Here is a 17,138-nt window from a genome sequence, read left to right as displayed (position 1 = left end):
AATGAGGGGACTTACCCTGATGGTCCAATGGCTAAGACTCCATGCTCCCACTGCAGGGGAGCCAGGTTCAATCTCTGTTCAGAGAACTAGATCTCACATGCAGCAACCAAGACTCAGTGTAGCCAAATAAATATTTTTTAAAAATTTAAAAAGGCATCATATTATAGTCTTCTAAAGTTTGTTTTAAAAAGAAAATGAGGATTACTTGAACATAAGCACAGAGATATCACCACAGTGATCTGACAACCGAGATGGCAACTAAGTGACAAATGGGCAGGTAGCATATACAGCATGGATGCAGTGGACAAGGGGATGATTCATATCCTGGACATGATGGAGGGCATGTTGCAAGATTTCATCATGCTACTCAGAAGGGTGCACAGTTTAAAACTATGAATTGTTTACTTATGTGATTTTCCATTTAATATTTTCAGACTGCAATTGACCATAGGTAACTGAAACCACAGAAAGCAAAACTGTGAATAAGGGAGGACTACCATACACTGGTAAATAAACTAAGCATGTCACAGCTCATTGTGGACCTAGAATCTAATATTGTTCTATAATTTATAATAATTTGCATTATTTTTCTGGGTCTGCATTTTAGGGATAAAATGAGACAGTCATAACATTGAAGATTGGTACAAAACCCTAGGGAGGAAACTAAGGTGAGTTACACACACAGTAGACAGTGTCCCACGTGAGAGTCCTGGTGTGTCATTAACTTTTTTTTTTAAATTTTAGTTCTTTATGTATCTATTTCTGGCTGTCCTAGGTCTTTGTTGCTGCACAGGCTTTTTCTCTAGCTGTGAAGAGTAAGGGCTATTTTCTAGTTGCAGTGCATGGATTTCTCATTGCGGGGGTTTCTCTTGTGGAGCACATGCTCTCGGGCATTCGACCTTCAGTACTTGCAGTATGCAGGCTCAGTAGTTGTGACATCTGGGCTTAGTTGTTCTGCGGAGTATGAGATTTCCCCAGATCAGGGATCCAACCCATGTCTCCTGCATTGGCAGCTGGGCTCTTTACCCCTGAGCCACAAAGGAAGCCCCTATCGCAGCTTTTTAAAATAAGCAAATAAAACAAAATAATCCCAGCTTCAATTTTATTTATCCTTAATTCTTTTTCCACTGAAAGTATTTATTTAAATGTGACATGGGTGCTCATTGTTTGTAACTTTATCCACTTTGGGAAACAATATTAAGAAACTCCATATATTAATATCACTGTTTTCATAATAGTCCTGTTACAGAGCTTTCAAACAGTTTAGAAAGGGCAAAAAACATTCACTTTTGCTACAAAATATAAAAATGTAGTTCTAATACCCTAATAATAAATGTGAAATTATTAAAGAAATAAATAATTTCTCTTTTTTTTTTACAGAATTCATGTGGTAGAAAAACTCTGTGAAAGCAAAGAAGGTAGTCAACCTAGAGAAGCTGTCAGCCAGATTCTAAATCTTAATCCAAACCAGAAAACTTCTGGAGTAAAACCATGTGAATGTCGTGTGTGTGGAAAAGTCTTCTTGTGTCATTCATTTCTTAATAGTCACATCTGATCTCACACTGTACACAAACCATATGAGTATCATGAATATGAGGAGAAACCATATAAATGCAAAGAATGTGGGAAAGCCTTCAGTCACCACAAATCTGTTCACAGACATGAAAGAATTCAAACTGGAAAAAAACTCTATGAATGTAAGGAATGTGGAAAAGGCTTCACATGGCTCACAACCTTCCGAAGACATATGATAACACACACTGGAGAAGGACCCTATAAATGTAAGGAATGTGGGAAATACGTTAGTTGTTCCACTTCATTTCAAGCCCATGAAAGAACTCACACTGGAGAGAAGCCCTTCATATGTAAACTGTGGTAAATCCCTCAGGTCTCCTCTAGACTTGCAAATCCATGAAAGAAACTACACTGGAGAAAAACCCTATGAATGTAAGCAGTGTGGTAAAGCCCTCAACTGTCCTAGTTTCTTTCAAAGACATGAAAGGATCCACACAGCAGAGAAACACTATGAAACTAAACAACGTGAGAAAACTTTCAGTTCTCCTCTAGGTCTGCAAATCCATGAAAGAATTCACAGTGGAGAGAAACCTTATGAATGTAAAGAATGTGGGAAGGCCTTCATTTCTCTTTCAAGCATTCTACACATAATGCACACTGGAGATGGACCTTACAAGTGTAAGGAATGTGGGAAAGCCTTCATTTGTCCCAGTTCATTTCGATCACATGAAAGGACTCACACTGGAGAGAAGCCATATGAATGTAAACAGTGTGGTAAAACTTTCAGTTGACCCAGTTCCTTTTGAATACATGAAGGAACTCATGCTGGGGAGAAACCCTATGAATGTACAGAATGTGGGAAAACCTTCATTTATTACACAACCTTTCAAGGACATATGAGAAAGCATACTGGATAGAAACCCTATAAATGTAAAGAATGTGGGAAAGCCTTCATTTCTCCAGCATTCGAACACACATGATAATACACACTGGAGATGGACCTTATAAGTGTAAGGAATGTGGGAAAGCATTCAATTTTCCCAGTTCTTTTCAAATTCATCAGAGAACTCACACAGGCGAGAAACCCTATGAATGAAAACTGTGGCAGAGCCTTCAGTTGTTACACATCCTTTCTAACACATGAAAAAACACACTGGAGAAAAAAGCTTATGAACGTACAGAATGTGGGAAAGCCTTCATTTATCTCACTACCTTTAGAGGGCACATGAGAATGCACACTGGTGAGAAACCATACAAATGTAGAGAATGTGGGAAAGCCTTCAGTCATCCCAGTTCCTTTTGAAGGCATGAAAGATGTCATACATTGTAGAGGCCCAAAGTCAAGCAGTGTCCTTTTACCTTTCTTGTGTAAATTCTTTTAGTTGTAAACGTTGGATCACCAATTGGTCAAACTGTTTCAGTTTTTTTTTTTTTCTTTTGCTTCCTCCCTCCCTTCCTCCCTGACTGTGTTTTCATCACTGGATATACCTCAGGGGAAGAGGTGTCCTCTCTACTCTGGTGTTTGTCATTTTTTTCCTCTAGAGAGCCTCACATCAGTGCCATTAATGTTAGGGGTCTCTCCCCATGATAGCTGGTTGCTTTATAGGATTTAAGGACCAACAGCTTAGTTCGGGTTTGAACTAATAATACCTTTGCTGACCACAGGGTTGCCATGGTGTTGTGCCCTAAAAGCTCAAGGGTAGGATCTTTGTTGCAGTACAGGTAGGGGCTACAGCACCGGAGGTACCCAAGAGTCTGGTGGTGGTGTTCCATCATTAATTCATGTCCAACTCTGCAACCCCATGGACTGCACCATGCCAGGCTCCTCTGTCCTCTGGTTTCTCACGGAGTTTGCTCAAATTCCTGTCCACTGAGTCACAAATGGCTACAGTCCATAGGGTCGCAAAGAGTCAAACACAACTGAAGTGACCTGGCATGCACACACTAGTGTTTCCGTGGTTAATAATCTGAGCTTCCACTGCAAGGGGCACAGATTTGATCCCTGGTCAGGGAACTAAGAGCCCTCACGCCACATGCTGCAGCCAAAAAAAATTTCTCTATTTTTTTTAATAAAAATCTTACTCCCACAGGAAATAAAATTGCAAACTGCTATGGAAAATCAGTTACAAGGCCTTAATAATCAACAGAATCACAAATATTCAAATCAGCTGAGATAAGCAGCCCACAGCTCAGAGGGAAAAGCTACATTCTGAAGGCTTCCCAAGTGGCTCAGTGGTAAGGAATCAGCCTGCCAATGCAGGAGATGTGGGTTTAATCACTGAGGTGGGAAGATTGCCTGGAAGAGGAAATGACAACCCAGTTCAGTTTTCTTGCCTGGAAAGTCCCATGGACAGAGGAGCCTGGTGAAATACAGTCCATGGGGCCACAAAGAGTCAGACGTGACTGAGCAACTAAGTGTGCACGAAGGTGAAACACTGTCAATCTTTGGTCTCCAGACTCCTGGTTGAGATTGAACTACTAGCCCAGGTCACTCCCTGGAGAAGCAGGGTGGGGTCACCAGAGCAGCCACAGGAGTAATAAACTCTGGGAGCTCTGCCCACCCTTCTCTCCCTGGGGAATAATGGGGGAAAGCTCATTCTCTGGGGCTTCCATTCTCACAATGAGGAAACCCTCACCCAGATTCACCTAAAAGTTCTGACCCAAAGGACTCTCAAATTCAATACCTTCTGCCAGAAGACAGAACACGTGATCGTCACAGATTTTTTTTTTCCAATGGGCAGAAATTACTCGGAGTGCACCTACATTGTGAATGTAAAGCTGTAAACCACATCTTTTCTTTTTTATTGACTGTGCCAGATCTTAGTTCTGGTGTGTGGGATCTTCAGCTGTGGCATGCAGTATCTAGTTCCCCAACCAGGGGTTGAACCTGGGCTCTCTGCATTGGGAGTATGGGTCCACTGGACCACCAGGAAAACCCCTCCAACCTACATCTAGAAACAGGCACAAAGGAACCATAGTTACAACTTTGAGAAGGGCCTCACCAGGACACCCCAACACCGGTGTATCCCCAGCTTTTCAAGGTTATAGCTTCTCTCAGTAGCAAGAGCTCTTTCTCAAGTGGCTGTGAACAGGAACACACCTACAAGGGAGGTTTTCATGAAGAACCATTGGCCTTTAAGTTCTCCCCTTTGCAGCCTTAAGGCAGGGGCTTAGCTTGAAGACACTGACCTCAGGCTCTGCTCCCATTCATGTTGCTCTGGACCAGCTTTGATATTTTAAAAGTAACAAACCCATTGTTTGAAGAATCCAGTGTATGCATGCTAAGTCACTTCAGTTATGTCCGGCTCTTTTTTACCCTAGAGACTGTAGCCCACCAGACTCCTCTGTCCATGGGGTTTTTCCAGGCAAGAATACTGGACTGGGCTGCAATGCCCTCCACCAGGGGATCTTCCTGACCCAGAGACTTTACCCATGTCTCTTATGTCTCCTGCATTAGCAGGCAGTTTCTTTACCACTAGTGCCACTGGGGAAGCCCCAGTAAAATCACTCAAACCCAGTGTTTATATGTAAAAAGGGGAAGAAAATTGTAAGGCACTTTTTTTTAGTTCAGCTAGAAAACTCACAACTATATAATATCTATTCCTTTCAGAAAATGAATATGGCAGTTGTTATTTCCACCAAAAGAAATCACTTGGAAAACAATGACATTAGAGCCCATCTAAGTGTTGCAAGTCTAAGCCTGATAGTCCATTTGAAACAATCCACAAGAAAAGGACAGACTGTAGCAGGAGCCATCCCAGAACAGCAAGCTCCCCAACCAACCCCACCCCCACCCTGCTGCCACTCCTAGCCATGTCCTCCACTGTGTCTTGTCTGTAGAAAACCATAGCCTCCTAGGCCTTCCCCAAGTTCTAAAGGGTAAATTTAATCAGAGGAGTGAGAAAATGCAGAAAGAAAGGTCAACAGTCAAGCAAGACAAAATAATAATACTTCAGCCAGTAAAGTCAAGGACTTTCATTCCTCAAGTGCACGCTAAGGTGCTTCAATCGTGTCTGACTCTTTGCAACCTCATGGACTGTAGTCCGCCAGGCTCCTCTGTCCATGGGATTCTCCAGGAAGGATACTGGAGTGGATGGACACATCTTCCAGGGGATCTTCCCAACCCAGGGATTGACACCTTGTCTCAGGCATCTCCTGCATTGCTAGGCAGGTTCTTTACCACTAGCACCATCTGGGAAGCGCTGCTCCTCAAGGACTATGGGTAATATTCTGAGCCATATCCTCCGAGCTGTTTTGCAGATACTGAAGCCCCCACCAAGTAGAAGAAGCTAACTGGATGCAGCCCACAAGCAAATGGACCTCAGACTGGTTGGAACCAGAAGGTTGATGATGTTGACTCCCAAAAACATCAGAAAAATGTCCACCAGCTGATCATGCACCCCTCTCCCTCTTCTTCATCCTATCTTTAAAAATCTTTTCCCTGAAAGTCTTCCAGGAGTTCAGGACTTTAAAGCACTAGCTGCCTGGACTCCTTACTTGATGCCCTGCAATAGATGCCACACTTTCCTTCACCACATCCCAGTGTCAGTAGATTGACTTTTCTCTGCAGGGGTGAGTGAACCCAAGTTTGGTTCATAACAAGACCTCAGAATAGTTATGCACACTCCCAGGGAAATTAAAAAAAGGAAGGAAGAATTGTTATCAAATGGAATGTAATAACACTGAAATCATTATTTCATTTTTCTAAAACACTCCTTTCTTGCTCATTTGAAATATGTTATTCTTATTAATGATATTTTATAAATAGAAAAATGAGACTCAAGTGAATAATTTTTTCAAGGTGACAAACAGCAAGGGTCAGTGCTGACAGGTGAGTTTCCAAAGAAGAACCTCCACCCAAATGTCTTTCCCAAGGATGTCTGTGACCAAGAAAGATCTTAGACGGTTTTTTTTTTCTTAGACGGTTTTATACAACACAGTTCCAGGTGGTTATTCTATGCTTAGCTCTCATGTAAATAGCCACAAACAAAAAGATAAATCTTTTTAAAGTAGCCAAACATTGACTGTGGGGAAATGACAGTTAAAATATTGGGTCTGTTTGAAATGATAATGGAGAACGAATAGCTGATGACGCTGTGAATTAGAGAGGATAAGTTGGCTATGAGGAGGCGGGAGGGATCTGAAAGTTTAGGGGTTTATTGCCAGCCCTAGGAAGCGTTAGGCAGGAGGGACAGTTCATGGACTTGAGGTCCTACTCCTAAATTTTTGAATAATTCAAAAGACAATGAATGCCGCTTGGGAAGGGAAAAGGGACTGGGGACCCCACAGACCACACCTGCTCCCACGTGCCAACCCACTTCCACTCCCAGATCTGGTGCAGGTCTAGGCGCAACAAAAGCTCCACCTGCTGCGGGGAAGCACAAGTGAGACACGATCCCCAGCTCATCCACACGGAGGAACAATGTTCATGCCAGGCAGCGAGTGGCCCCATTCACCTGCCCTTGATGCGCTCCCTAGAGGACCCTTCGAAAGGACGCTCCCTCCCCACCACCATCACCCTGCCCCCATGGGTAACAGCAGGTGGAGGTCACGTGGCCAAACAGACCTGGCTTCCGCCCTGACCCTCCAAGGATCCTTGCGTTTAAGCTGAGCCAGCTCCAGACCTGAATGGGACACAGATGTGTAAGCAGAGCACTCAAGACTGTTTTTAGTGGACCCCTTGAGGAGCAAGCCCAGAGCACATGGGTTGCCTGGGTCAGGACAACCTGGAACAGGATGATCTCCTCCCACCAATCACAAGCTATGAGACGTCTTCATTAAATTCTTAGGTATACGCTTTACTCTGGCAGGAGACTGACTTCACATTAGTTTCTGAGTGTGTTCTTAAAGCGCTTTGAGATGTGAACAGCTATAATACTCCCACAGCAAATTTCCTATTTTCTCTGATATAAGAAAAACAATAAAGGGTTATGTAAATGTGGGATGTACCTAGAAACAACTAATATACTTAGAGAGTCTGAGTCGATTGATGTTGTTATTGTTCAGTCACTGTCTTGTCCCACTCTTTAGGACCCGACGGACTGCAGCACATCAGGTTCCTCTGTTCTCCACTATCTCCCGGAGTTTGCTCAAACTCAAGTCCATTGAGTCGGTGATACCATCCTACCATCTCATCCCCTCTCCTCCCTTTTTCCTCCTGCCTTCAATCTTCCCCAGCATCAGGGTCTTTTCCAGTGAATCAGTTCTTCATATCAGGTGACCAAAGTATTGGAGCTTCAACTTCAGCAACAGTCCTTCCAATGAATATTCACGATTGACTGGCTTGATCTCCTTGCAGTCCAAGGGACTCAAAGAGTTTTCTCCAGTGCCGCAATTTGAAAGCATCAGTTTTCAGGCACTCAGCCTCCTTTATGGTGCAAAACTCTTAATGCATTTATCCATTTATTTGAAGGACTTTGTTGAGATGCAACACACATACTACATACAATGGGCCACTTTTAAATGGACAATGCCGTGGTTTTCAGTATACTCACAGATACATGCAGTCATCACCGTGGTCCATCTTAGAACATTTATATCATCTCAAAAAGAAACCCCTTACCCTCTAGCCATCAGTGTCTTCCCATCTTCCTCCTCCAGGCCCTAGGCAATCACCAATCTGCTTTCTGTCTCTCTAGGTTTCTATATTCACTGACTTCACATGAGTGGGATTCTATAATATGTGGACTTTGTGGTTAACTTCATTTACTTAGCATAATTTTTCAAGGGATATCCAGGTATTATTGACACTTCATTTCTTTTTATGGCAGAGTAATATGCCATGAAATTACAAGATGCTTTCTCCTTGGAAGGAAAGCTATGATAAATCTAGACAGCATATTAAAAAGCCAAGACATCACTTTGACAAAGTTAGGTATAGTCAAAGCTATGGTTTTTCCAGTAGCCATGTACAGATGTGAGAGTTGGACCTTAAAGAAAGCGGAGCACCAAAGAACTGATGCGTTCAAACTATGGTGCTAGAGGAGTCTTGAGAGTTCCATGGATGGCAAGGAGATCAAACCATTCAATACTAATACCTGAATATTCATTGGAAGGACTAATGCTGAACCTGAAGCTCCAATACTTTGGTCTCCTGATGCGAAGAACTGACTCATTAGAAGAGACCCTGATGCTGAGAAAGATTGAAGGCAGGAGGAGAAGGGGACGACAGAGGATGAGACGGTTGGATGGCATCACCGACTCGATGAACATGAGTTTGAGCAACCTCAGGGAGATAGTGAGGGACAGGAAAGCTTAGTGTGCTGCAGTCCATGGGGTTGCAAATAGTTGGACACAACTTAGCGACTGAACAACAACAATAAAATATTTTGTTGTGTGGCTATAGCACATTTCTGTATCCACCTGCTAAAGGACATTGGATTATTACTACTTTTGACTATTATGAAAACTGTTGCTATAAGCATTTGTGTAAAAAAACAAACAGAAACCTCAATTAGAGTCAGGAGACCACAAGGGGGAGCTCTCACATCCTGCAATGATAGCGGAGCCAAAGCGGAAGAAGGAGGCTTCTTTCCCTGCAAGGACTCAGCCAGTGAAACACCATAAACTTTTTTTACTATCACCCTCATAACATCATCTTCCCTCGCAACCTCCTTCGCTTGCTCTGGGGTGACTGGCTCACAACTCACCATGGCTTCAGGTCCTGAAGTGTAATTCTCTGCCAATCCCAAGTAAACTCATATTTGCTGGAGAAATATCTGACAGTTCATTTCAAGTCAATGCATTCATGTACAAGTTTTTGTGTGGAAGTGTGTTTTTATTTCACTTTGATACATGCCTGGGAGTGGAATCAATGGGTTATGTAGTAATTCTAGGTTTAATCTTTCGGAACTGCCAGATTGTTTTCCAAAGTGACTGCATCATTTTTTATTTTCCACCAGCAGTGTATAAGGGTTTCAATCTCACCATATCCTCAAGTATACTTGTTATTCTCTCACTTTTTTCTAGCCATTCTAGTGGATATGTAGTTGTTTCTCACTGTGGTTTTTTAATTGAGTTATAATTAGTATATCACATTATATTGAGTTGGCTAGTACTACCTTAGGGAAAAACTTGAATAAACTTTTTGGCCAACTCAGTATTAGTTTCAACTGTACAACATGATGATTCTATATTTGTACATACTGCAATATGACCACCACAATAAGTCTAGTTAACCTCTCTCACCACACATACCTACCAAAAAAAAATTTTTTTTTCTTGCAATGAGCACTTTTAAGCTCTACTCTCTTGTGCTCATTTGCTCAGTTGTGTCCAGCTCTTAGCGACCTTTTGGACTGTAACCCCGCCAGGGTCCTTTGTCCATGGAATTTTTTCAGGCGAAAATACTGGAGTGGGTTGCATTTCCTCCTCCAGGGGATCTTCCCAGACCAGGGATTGAACCCAGATCTCCTGCATATCCCACATTGGCAGACAACTTCTTTACCACTGAGCCACCAAGGAGAGCCAGTAAATGCTGTTTAGTCACTAAGTCATGTCCTATTCTTTTGCAACCCCATGGACTGTAGCCTGCCAGGCTCCTCGGTCCACTTTCAAATATGCAATACAGCATTATTGACTACACTGCTGTACTGCGCATTACATTCCTGTGACTTATTTTATAAATGGGAATCTGTACTTTTTGACCTCCTTCACCAATTTTGCCCACCAGCCCCACCCTCATTGTACTTTTGACTTGCATTTCCTTGATGTGTAATCATGTCCAGAAATCCTAGTATGTCTTCCTTGGAAAAATTTCTATTCCAGTGTTTTGCCACCTTTAAATTGGATTATTTGGCTTTTTATTATTGATTTATAGGAGTTCTTTATACTTTACCCAAGTCTCTGACCAGATATATCATTTTCCATTTTTTTGCCTTCTGTGGGCTGTTTTCACTCTCTCACTTTAAGAGTTTTTACTTTTGATTGTGATCACATACACATACTATAAAAATTTACATCTTAACTATTTTAAGTGTACAGATCAGCAGTGTGAAGTACATTGACTATGGAAAACCAATCTCCAGAGCTGTTTTCATCATGTGAAACTGAAACTCTGTACTCATTAAACAACTCCCCATTCATACCTTCCTCCAGCCCCTGAAACCACTGTTCTATTTTCTGTCTCTATAAATTCCACTGCTATGGGAACCTCACATAAGTGGGATCATGAAGTAGTTGTCCTACTTGGATAGGCTTATTTTACTTCACATGATGTCCCCACAGTCTATCTATGTTTTAACATGTGTCAGAACTTCCTTTCTCATTGAGTGTGTACTCACCTGCTCAGTTGTGTGGGACTCTTTGCCCCCCTCATGGACTGTGGCCTGCCAGGCTCCTCTGTCCATGGGATTTCCCAGGCAAGAATATTGGAGTGGGTTGCCATTTCCTCCTCCAGGGGCTCTTCCCAACTCGGGAATTGAAGCTGCATCTCCTGTGTCTCCTGCAATGCAAGCAGATTCTTTATCACTGAGCCCCGGGGAAGCCCCCGTTCTCATTAAATCTGAATAATATTCTATTACATGTATGCTCCATCTTATTGATCCAATCATCCTTGATGGACTCTTGGGTTGCTTCCACATTTTTGCCATTGTGAATAATGGCCCTATGAACAAATGTACAAGTATCTGTCCATATTTTAGATTCTTTTGAGCGTACACCCAGTACAGGAATCTCTGAATCACATACCACCTCTGTAACGTCTGAGGAACCATCATATTGTTTTCCATACCAGAAGAATAATTTTATATTCCTACCAATAGTGCACAAGAATTCTAATGATGTGTTCCCTTTCTTGATGGTGCCCTTTGATGCACAAAATTTATTAATTTGGTGAAATCCAAAATATCTTTTTCCCCCCTCTATTTGCTTTTGGTGTCATATCTAAGAATACTTTGCCAAAACCAAGGTCATAAATATTTCCTTCTGATTGAAAGGCGATAGGATCACCTTTATCTGACTTTTCTGGGTTTTACATCTAAAGAGAGGTTCTAACGGAGTAAAGATGCTGAATCTAAGTGATGGGGCAAGTGACTGCTCAAGGGGCAGCAGAGCCAGATTCAGAGTCATCTTCTAGCCCTGGTTTAGGTTGAACTTAGGTTCAGCCAAGTGCTGAGGGTCGCGCCTTGCACAAATTTCAGATCAAGTTGGTGGAATAGGCAGATCCTGTGCTCACCTCCTCCCCGGGACACACCAAAACTACAACCACATATAGAACCGCCGCCTCCGAGGACTGAAGACTAGAACCATTTTCTACAGATTTTCTATACCTAAGGATATAAGGAAAAGGCCACATTGAGAAAGGTAGGAGGCGCAGAGTCCTGGTCTAGTGAGAACCAACCACCCCCACACTCCTGTGAGGTAACCCACAAACAGGAGAGATATCACAACTGCAGAGGTACCCCCTGATGAGCAGGGGTCCAGGTCCCATATCAGGCTCCCCAGCCTGGGGAGCCTGCACTGGGAAGCTGAGCGCCCATAACAGCTGACTTTGAAAACCAGCAGGGCTCACATCTGGGGGAGCCCAGGAGCTGTAGGAAAGGGAAGGGACTCCACTCTTAAGGGACTCAGGCAGAAACTCACTCACTCCAAAGTCCATCACAAAGGCAGCAGCTTGAAAAGCACCTGGGCCACACGAAAAGGAGAGTCATCAGCTAATTTCAGGGTGTGCACCAGAAGGGCAGGGGTCCAGTGGAACGTTGGGGACAGAAGTGCTGGCAGGCGTCATTTGTTTTTACTTTCTTTCCACATAGCTGGCCTGCTGCTGCTGCTGCTGCTAAGTTGCTTCGACTCTGTGCGACCCCATAGATGTCAGCCCACCAGGCTCCACCATCCCTGGGATTCTCTAGGCAAGAACACTGGAGTGGGTTGCCATTTCCTTCTCCAGTGCATAAAAGTGAAAAGTGAAAGTGAAGTCGCTCAGTTGTGTCCGACTCTTTGAGACCACATGGACTGCAGCCTACCAGGCTCCTCAGTCCATGGGATTTTCCAGGCAAGAGCACTGGAGTGGGGTGCCATTGCCTTCTCCAGCTTGGTGCTGGTGAGCACCATTTCTGTCAGTCTCCATCAGCCTAACTAACACCACCTGCCCTGCCCCTGCTTTCTCCTAAGAAGTCAAGAGGCCAAGCCTATGCACCAGCACCCCCTCCCCACAGCAGTTTCAGCCAGGGTCTTTAGACATTTGGGCCAGGGACCAGCTCGACCTGCTAAGGCCATCTGCAGCAGTCACAGACAGGTCTGCCTGGGGACCAACCTCACCCACCAGCACACCTGCAACTACTGCTGTCTACCCATCACAGGAGGGCACATGCAGGGGATGCCCCCGGGACACCTGGCTTTGCTGACCAGGGGAGATGGCACCACTGGATCCTATAGGACACCTCCTACATAAGGCCACTCTTTCAAGGCTGGGCGACTAACTGATATACTTAGAAACAGAGTTAGGCAAAATGAAGGAACTACAGAATCTTTCAAAGAATATCTTTCAAACATGAGGCTCTCTCAGAGAAACAACTAAACCAAGAGGAGATAAGAAACTTATCAGATAAAGAATTCAGAGTAACACTTGTAAAGATGTTCATCAGACTCAGTAGAAAACTGGATGAATTTGATGAGAGAATCACCAAAAGCCTAGGCGAGTTGAAAGCCTCCTTCAGCGAAGGGCTAGAAACTATAAAAAAGAAAAAATGTTTGAAGTCATTTACTAAAACCAAAAATACACTAGTGGAAACCAGCAGGAGGTCAGCGAAGGCAAGAAAACAGACTGGTGATCTGGGTGACAAGGGTAGTAAAAGTCACTCAATCAGAAGAGCAAAAAGAAAAGAGAATAAAACAAACAAGCAAAAAAAACCAAGAAAAGGGCCCATGAGGGGTCCCAACTTCTCCAGCAGGGGAAGGAGCAGCCATGGCCAAGCAGACCAGCTTCCAGAGCCCTCCCCCCGCTCCCAGCAAGTGCCCCAGAGGAAGGTCAGCTCCTTGTCGGGGGCGGGGAAGGAGGAGCCCAGGAGGAGACCTGGGAGGCTGTCAGCTAAGCCTACTCCTGCCAAAGAGGAAACGAAGCCAAAGAAGGCAACAGGAAAGGGTGAATCTTCGGATAGAAAAGTGCAAACAAAAGGGGAAAAGGGAGCACAGGGAAAACGGGTGGAAATGGCCACCCAAGAGACTAAAGATTTACCTGCATCAAATGGAGAGGCTGGAAACAAGGAGAAACCAGCCTCTGACGGGGCAGGAAAGAAACAAGTTACGTGTGAGTAATATCACACACCTGAGCCTATCAGTGGTTCCTGCCTACCTTCTTGTACAATAAAAAGGAATCTTTTTATCAATTATTTTGTAAATGCAAAGTTTTTTAGTAGCTCTAGTAGTATTTTTAAGATGATAGAAATCCTATTTCATCCATTTTTAAGGTGCAAACCCTTTTTTTTTTTAAATTGGAGCATAGTTGATTTACACTGTTGTGTTAGTTTCAGGTGCATAGCAAAGTGAATTAGGTATACATATATCCACTCTTTTTTTTAGATTCTTTTCCTAAACCAGAGTATTGAGTGGAGTTCCCTGTGCTATACTGTATACTGTGCTATACAATAGGTCTTTATTATCTATTTGATATATAGTATGTGTCTTTGTCAATCCCAGTTTATCCCTCCCTCCCCAGAACCCCCCATAAGCATAAGGTTGTTTTCTATATCTGTGACTCTATTTCTGTTTTGTAAGTTTATTTGTACCATTTTTTAAGATTACACATATAAGTGATATCATATGATATTTGTCTTTCTTTGACATTACTCAGTTTGACAGTCTCTAGTTCCATCCATGTTGCCACTATTAATACTTTTTATTTAAGAGTTGAAATTATTTCCTGGCTGCTTGAGTTGTTTGGTTTTTGTTTTTGTTTTTTTGGTACAACCAGAAAATACTAGTATATTGAATGTGGGAAGTTTTGATTGTGTTTGCGGTCATCTTAATGTTCCATAGATGGGTTAGCTTTTATATCCTATGATACAAAGCATATTAAATGGCAGTTTTGAGTCAACATATGTTTAATCTCTTAAACTTTTTTTTTTTTTTGCCATGACACACAGCATGAAGGATCTTAGTTCTCTGACCAAGGATCAAACCCATGCCCCCTGCAAGCCACTGGACTGCCAGGAAAAGTCTCATTGAACACTTTAAATTTCTTCTCTCCCCCTGTTGTTTTTGGGTAGAATTGTTTTGCAAAGCAAACCACTCCTTGATCTTGGCTCTCTGGTCACAATTTTGTTCACTCTATAACACCTTGCATCATGGTAGTCCAATTTTCCTAGTAACTTTGCTAATGTGCTGTGAACACATGAAAAACTTCAGTAGGTATTGTATATGATACTAAGTTGTGAATTAGTGGGACTTATGATGTAACAACATATCCACATTTGACCCAATTACAAGCACTGAAATTGAAGCTGTGATCAAAAATCTCCCAAAAAAACAAAAGCCCAGGACCAAATGACTTCACAGGAGAATTCTATCAAACATTTAGAGAAGATCTAATGTCTATCCTTCTAAAACTCCTTCAAAAAATTGCAGTGGAAGGAACACTTCAAACTCATTCTATGAGGCCACCATCACCCTGATACCAAAACCAGACAAAGACAACACAAAAAAGAAAACTGCAGGCCAATATCACTGATGAATATAGATGCAAAAATCCTCAACAAAATTTTAACAAAAAGAATTCAGCAACACATCAAAGAGCTCACATACCATGATCAAGATGGGTTTATGCCAGGGATGCAAGGATTCATCATTATACACAAATGAATCAATGTGATATACCATATTAACAGATTGAAAGATAAAAAACATATGATTATCTCAATAGATGCAAGAAAAGCCTTTGACAAAATTTAGTACCCATTTATGATTAAAACTCTTCAAAATGGGCACAGAAGGAACCTACCTCAACATAGTAAAGGCCATATATGATAAGCCTACAGCAAACATTATTCTCAATGTGAAAAACTGAAAGCATTCCCCCTAAGATCAGAAACAAGACAAGGGAGCCCACTTTCACCACTATTATTCAACATAGTTCTGGAAGTCCTAGCTACCGCAATCAGAGAAGAAAAAGAAAGAAAAGGAATCAGATCAGAAAAGACGTAAAGCTCTCAGTTTGCAGATGACATGATACTGTATGTAGAAAACCCTAAAGATAGTATAGAAAATTACTAGAGCTAACCAGTGAATTTAACAAAGTTGCAGGATACAAAATCAATACAAAGAAATCACTTGCATTTTTATATGCTAACAATGAAAAATCAGAAAGAGAAATTAAGGAATCAATCCCATTCACCACTGCAACAAAAAGAATTAAATATCTAGGAATAAACTTGCCTAAGGAAATGAAAGAACTGTATACAGAAAATTACAAGACACTAATGAAAGAAATCAAAGATGACATAAACAGATGGAGAGATATTCCATGTTCCTGGGTAGCAAGAATTAATATTGTGAAAATGACTATACTACCAAACACAATCTACAGATTCAATGCAATCCCTATCAAACTACTGATGACAATTTTCACAGAACTAGAACAAAAAATTTCACAATTCATATGGAAACACAAAAGACCCCGAATAACCAAAGCAGTCTTGAGAAAGAAGAAGGGAGCTGGAAGAATCAGCCTTCCTGACTTCAGATTACACTACAAAGCTACAGTCATCAAGATAGTATGGCACTGGCACAAAAACAGAAATATAGACCAATGGAACAAGATAGAAAGCCAGAAATAAACCCATGCACCTACGGGTACCTTATTTTTTACAAAGGAGGCAAGGAATACACAATGGGGCAAAGACAACGTCTTCAATAAATGGTGCTGGGAAAACTGGACAGCTCCATATAAAAGAATGAAACTAGAGCACTTGATAACACCATACACAAAGATAAACTCAAAATGGATTAAAGACCTCAATGTAAGACCAGAAACTATAAAACTCATAGAGGAAAACATAAGCAGAACACTCGATGACATAAATCAAAGCAAGATCCTCTATGACCCACCTCCTAGAGTAATGGAAATAAAAACAAAACTAACAAGTGGGACCTGATTAAACTTAAAAGCTTTTGCACAGCAAAGGAAACTATAAGCAAGGTGAAGAGACAACCCTCAGAATGGGAGAAAATAATAGCAAATGAAACAACTGACAAAGGATTAATTTCCAAAATATACAAGCAGCTCATACAACTCAAGGCCAGAAAAACAAACAACCCAATCAAAGAGTGGGAAAAATACCTAAACAGACATTTCTCCAAAGAAGACTTACAGATGGCTAACAAACACATTAAGAGATGCTCAGCATTGTTCATTATTAGAGAAATGCAAATCAAAACCACAATGAGATATCACCTCACACTGGTCAGAATGGCCATCATCAAAAAGTCTACAAACAGTAAATGAAAAAAAAAAGAAAAAAAAAAACAATAAATGATGGAGAGGGTGTGGAGAAAAGGGAATGCTCTTGCACTGTTGGTGGGAATGTAAATTGATACAGCCACTATGGAAGATGGTATGGAGATTCCTTAAAAAACTAGAAATAAATAAATAAATAAATAAAACCACCATATGACCCAGCAATCCCACTCCT

The 17,138-nt window shown here is 41.9% G+C and overlaps 1 protein-coding gene, 1 long non-coding RNA gene and 1 pseudogene across 2 annotated transcripts in view; all 3 read left to right on the top strand.

Moving 5' to 3' along the window:
• The window catches only part of LOC139029629 (uncharacterized), a 66,579-nt gene extending 64,146 nt beyond the window's left edge, over positions 1 to 2,433 (top strand). Inside the window, exon 4 of the mRNA XM_070465879.1 lies at positions 2,171 to 2,433. Coding sequence (XP_070321980.1) covers positions 2,171 to 2,415 — 245 coding nt within the window. The 3' untranslated portion in view covers positions 2,416 to 2,433. The remainder of the gene's footprint in view (positions 1 to 2,170) is intronic.
• Positions 436 to 1,516, top strand: LOC110124100 (uncharacterized). Its single transcript, XR_011486706.1, has 3 exons — positions 436 to 506; positions 608 to 668; positions 1,381 to 1,516. It is a non-coding gene; the product is annotated as an uncharacterized lncRNA (long non-coding RNA).
• Positions 2,434 to 13,377: 10,944 nt separating the features above from the next.
• Positions 13,378 to 13,767, top strand: LOC110137718 (non-histone chromosomal protein HMG-14 pseudogene; annotated as a pseudogene).
• Positions 13,768 to 17,138: the final 3,371 nt, after the last annotated feature.

The sequence above is a fragment of the Odocoileus virginianus genome, chromosome 3 (genome assembly GCF_023699985.2).
Source record: "Odocoileus virginianus isolate 20LAN1187 ecotype Illinois chromosome 3, Ovbor_1.2, whole genome shotgun sequence".
Lineage (NCBI taxonomy): Eukaryota > Metazoa > Chordata > Mammalia > Artiodactyla > Cervidae > Odocoileus > Odocoileus virginianus.
This window is presented reverse-complemented; position numbering and strand designations above follow the sequence as displayed.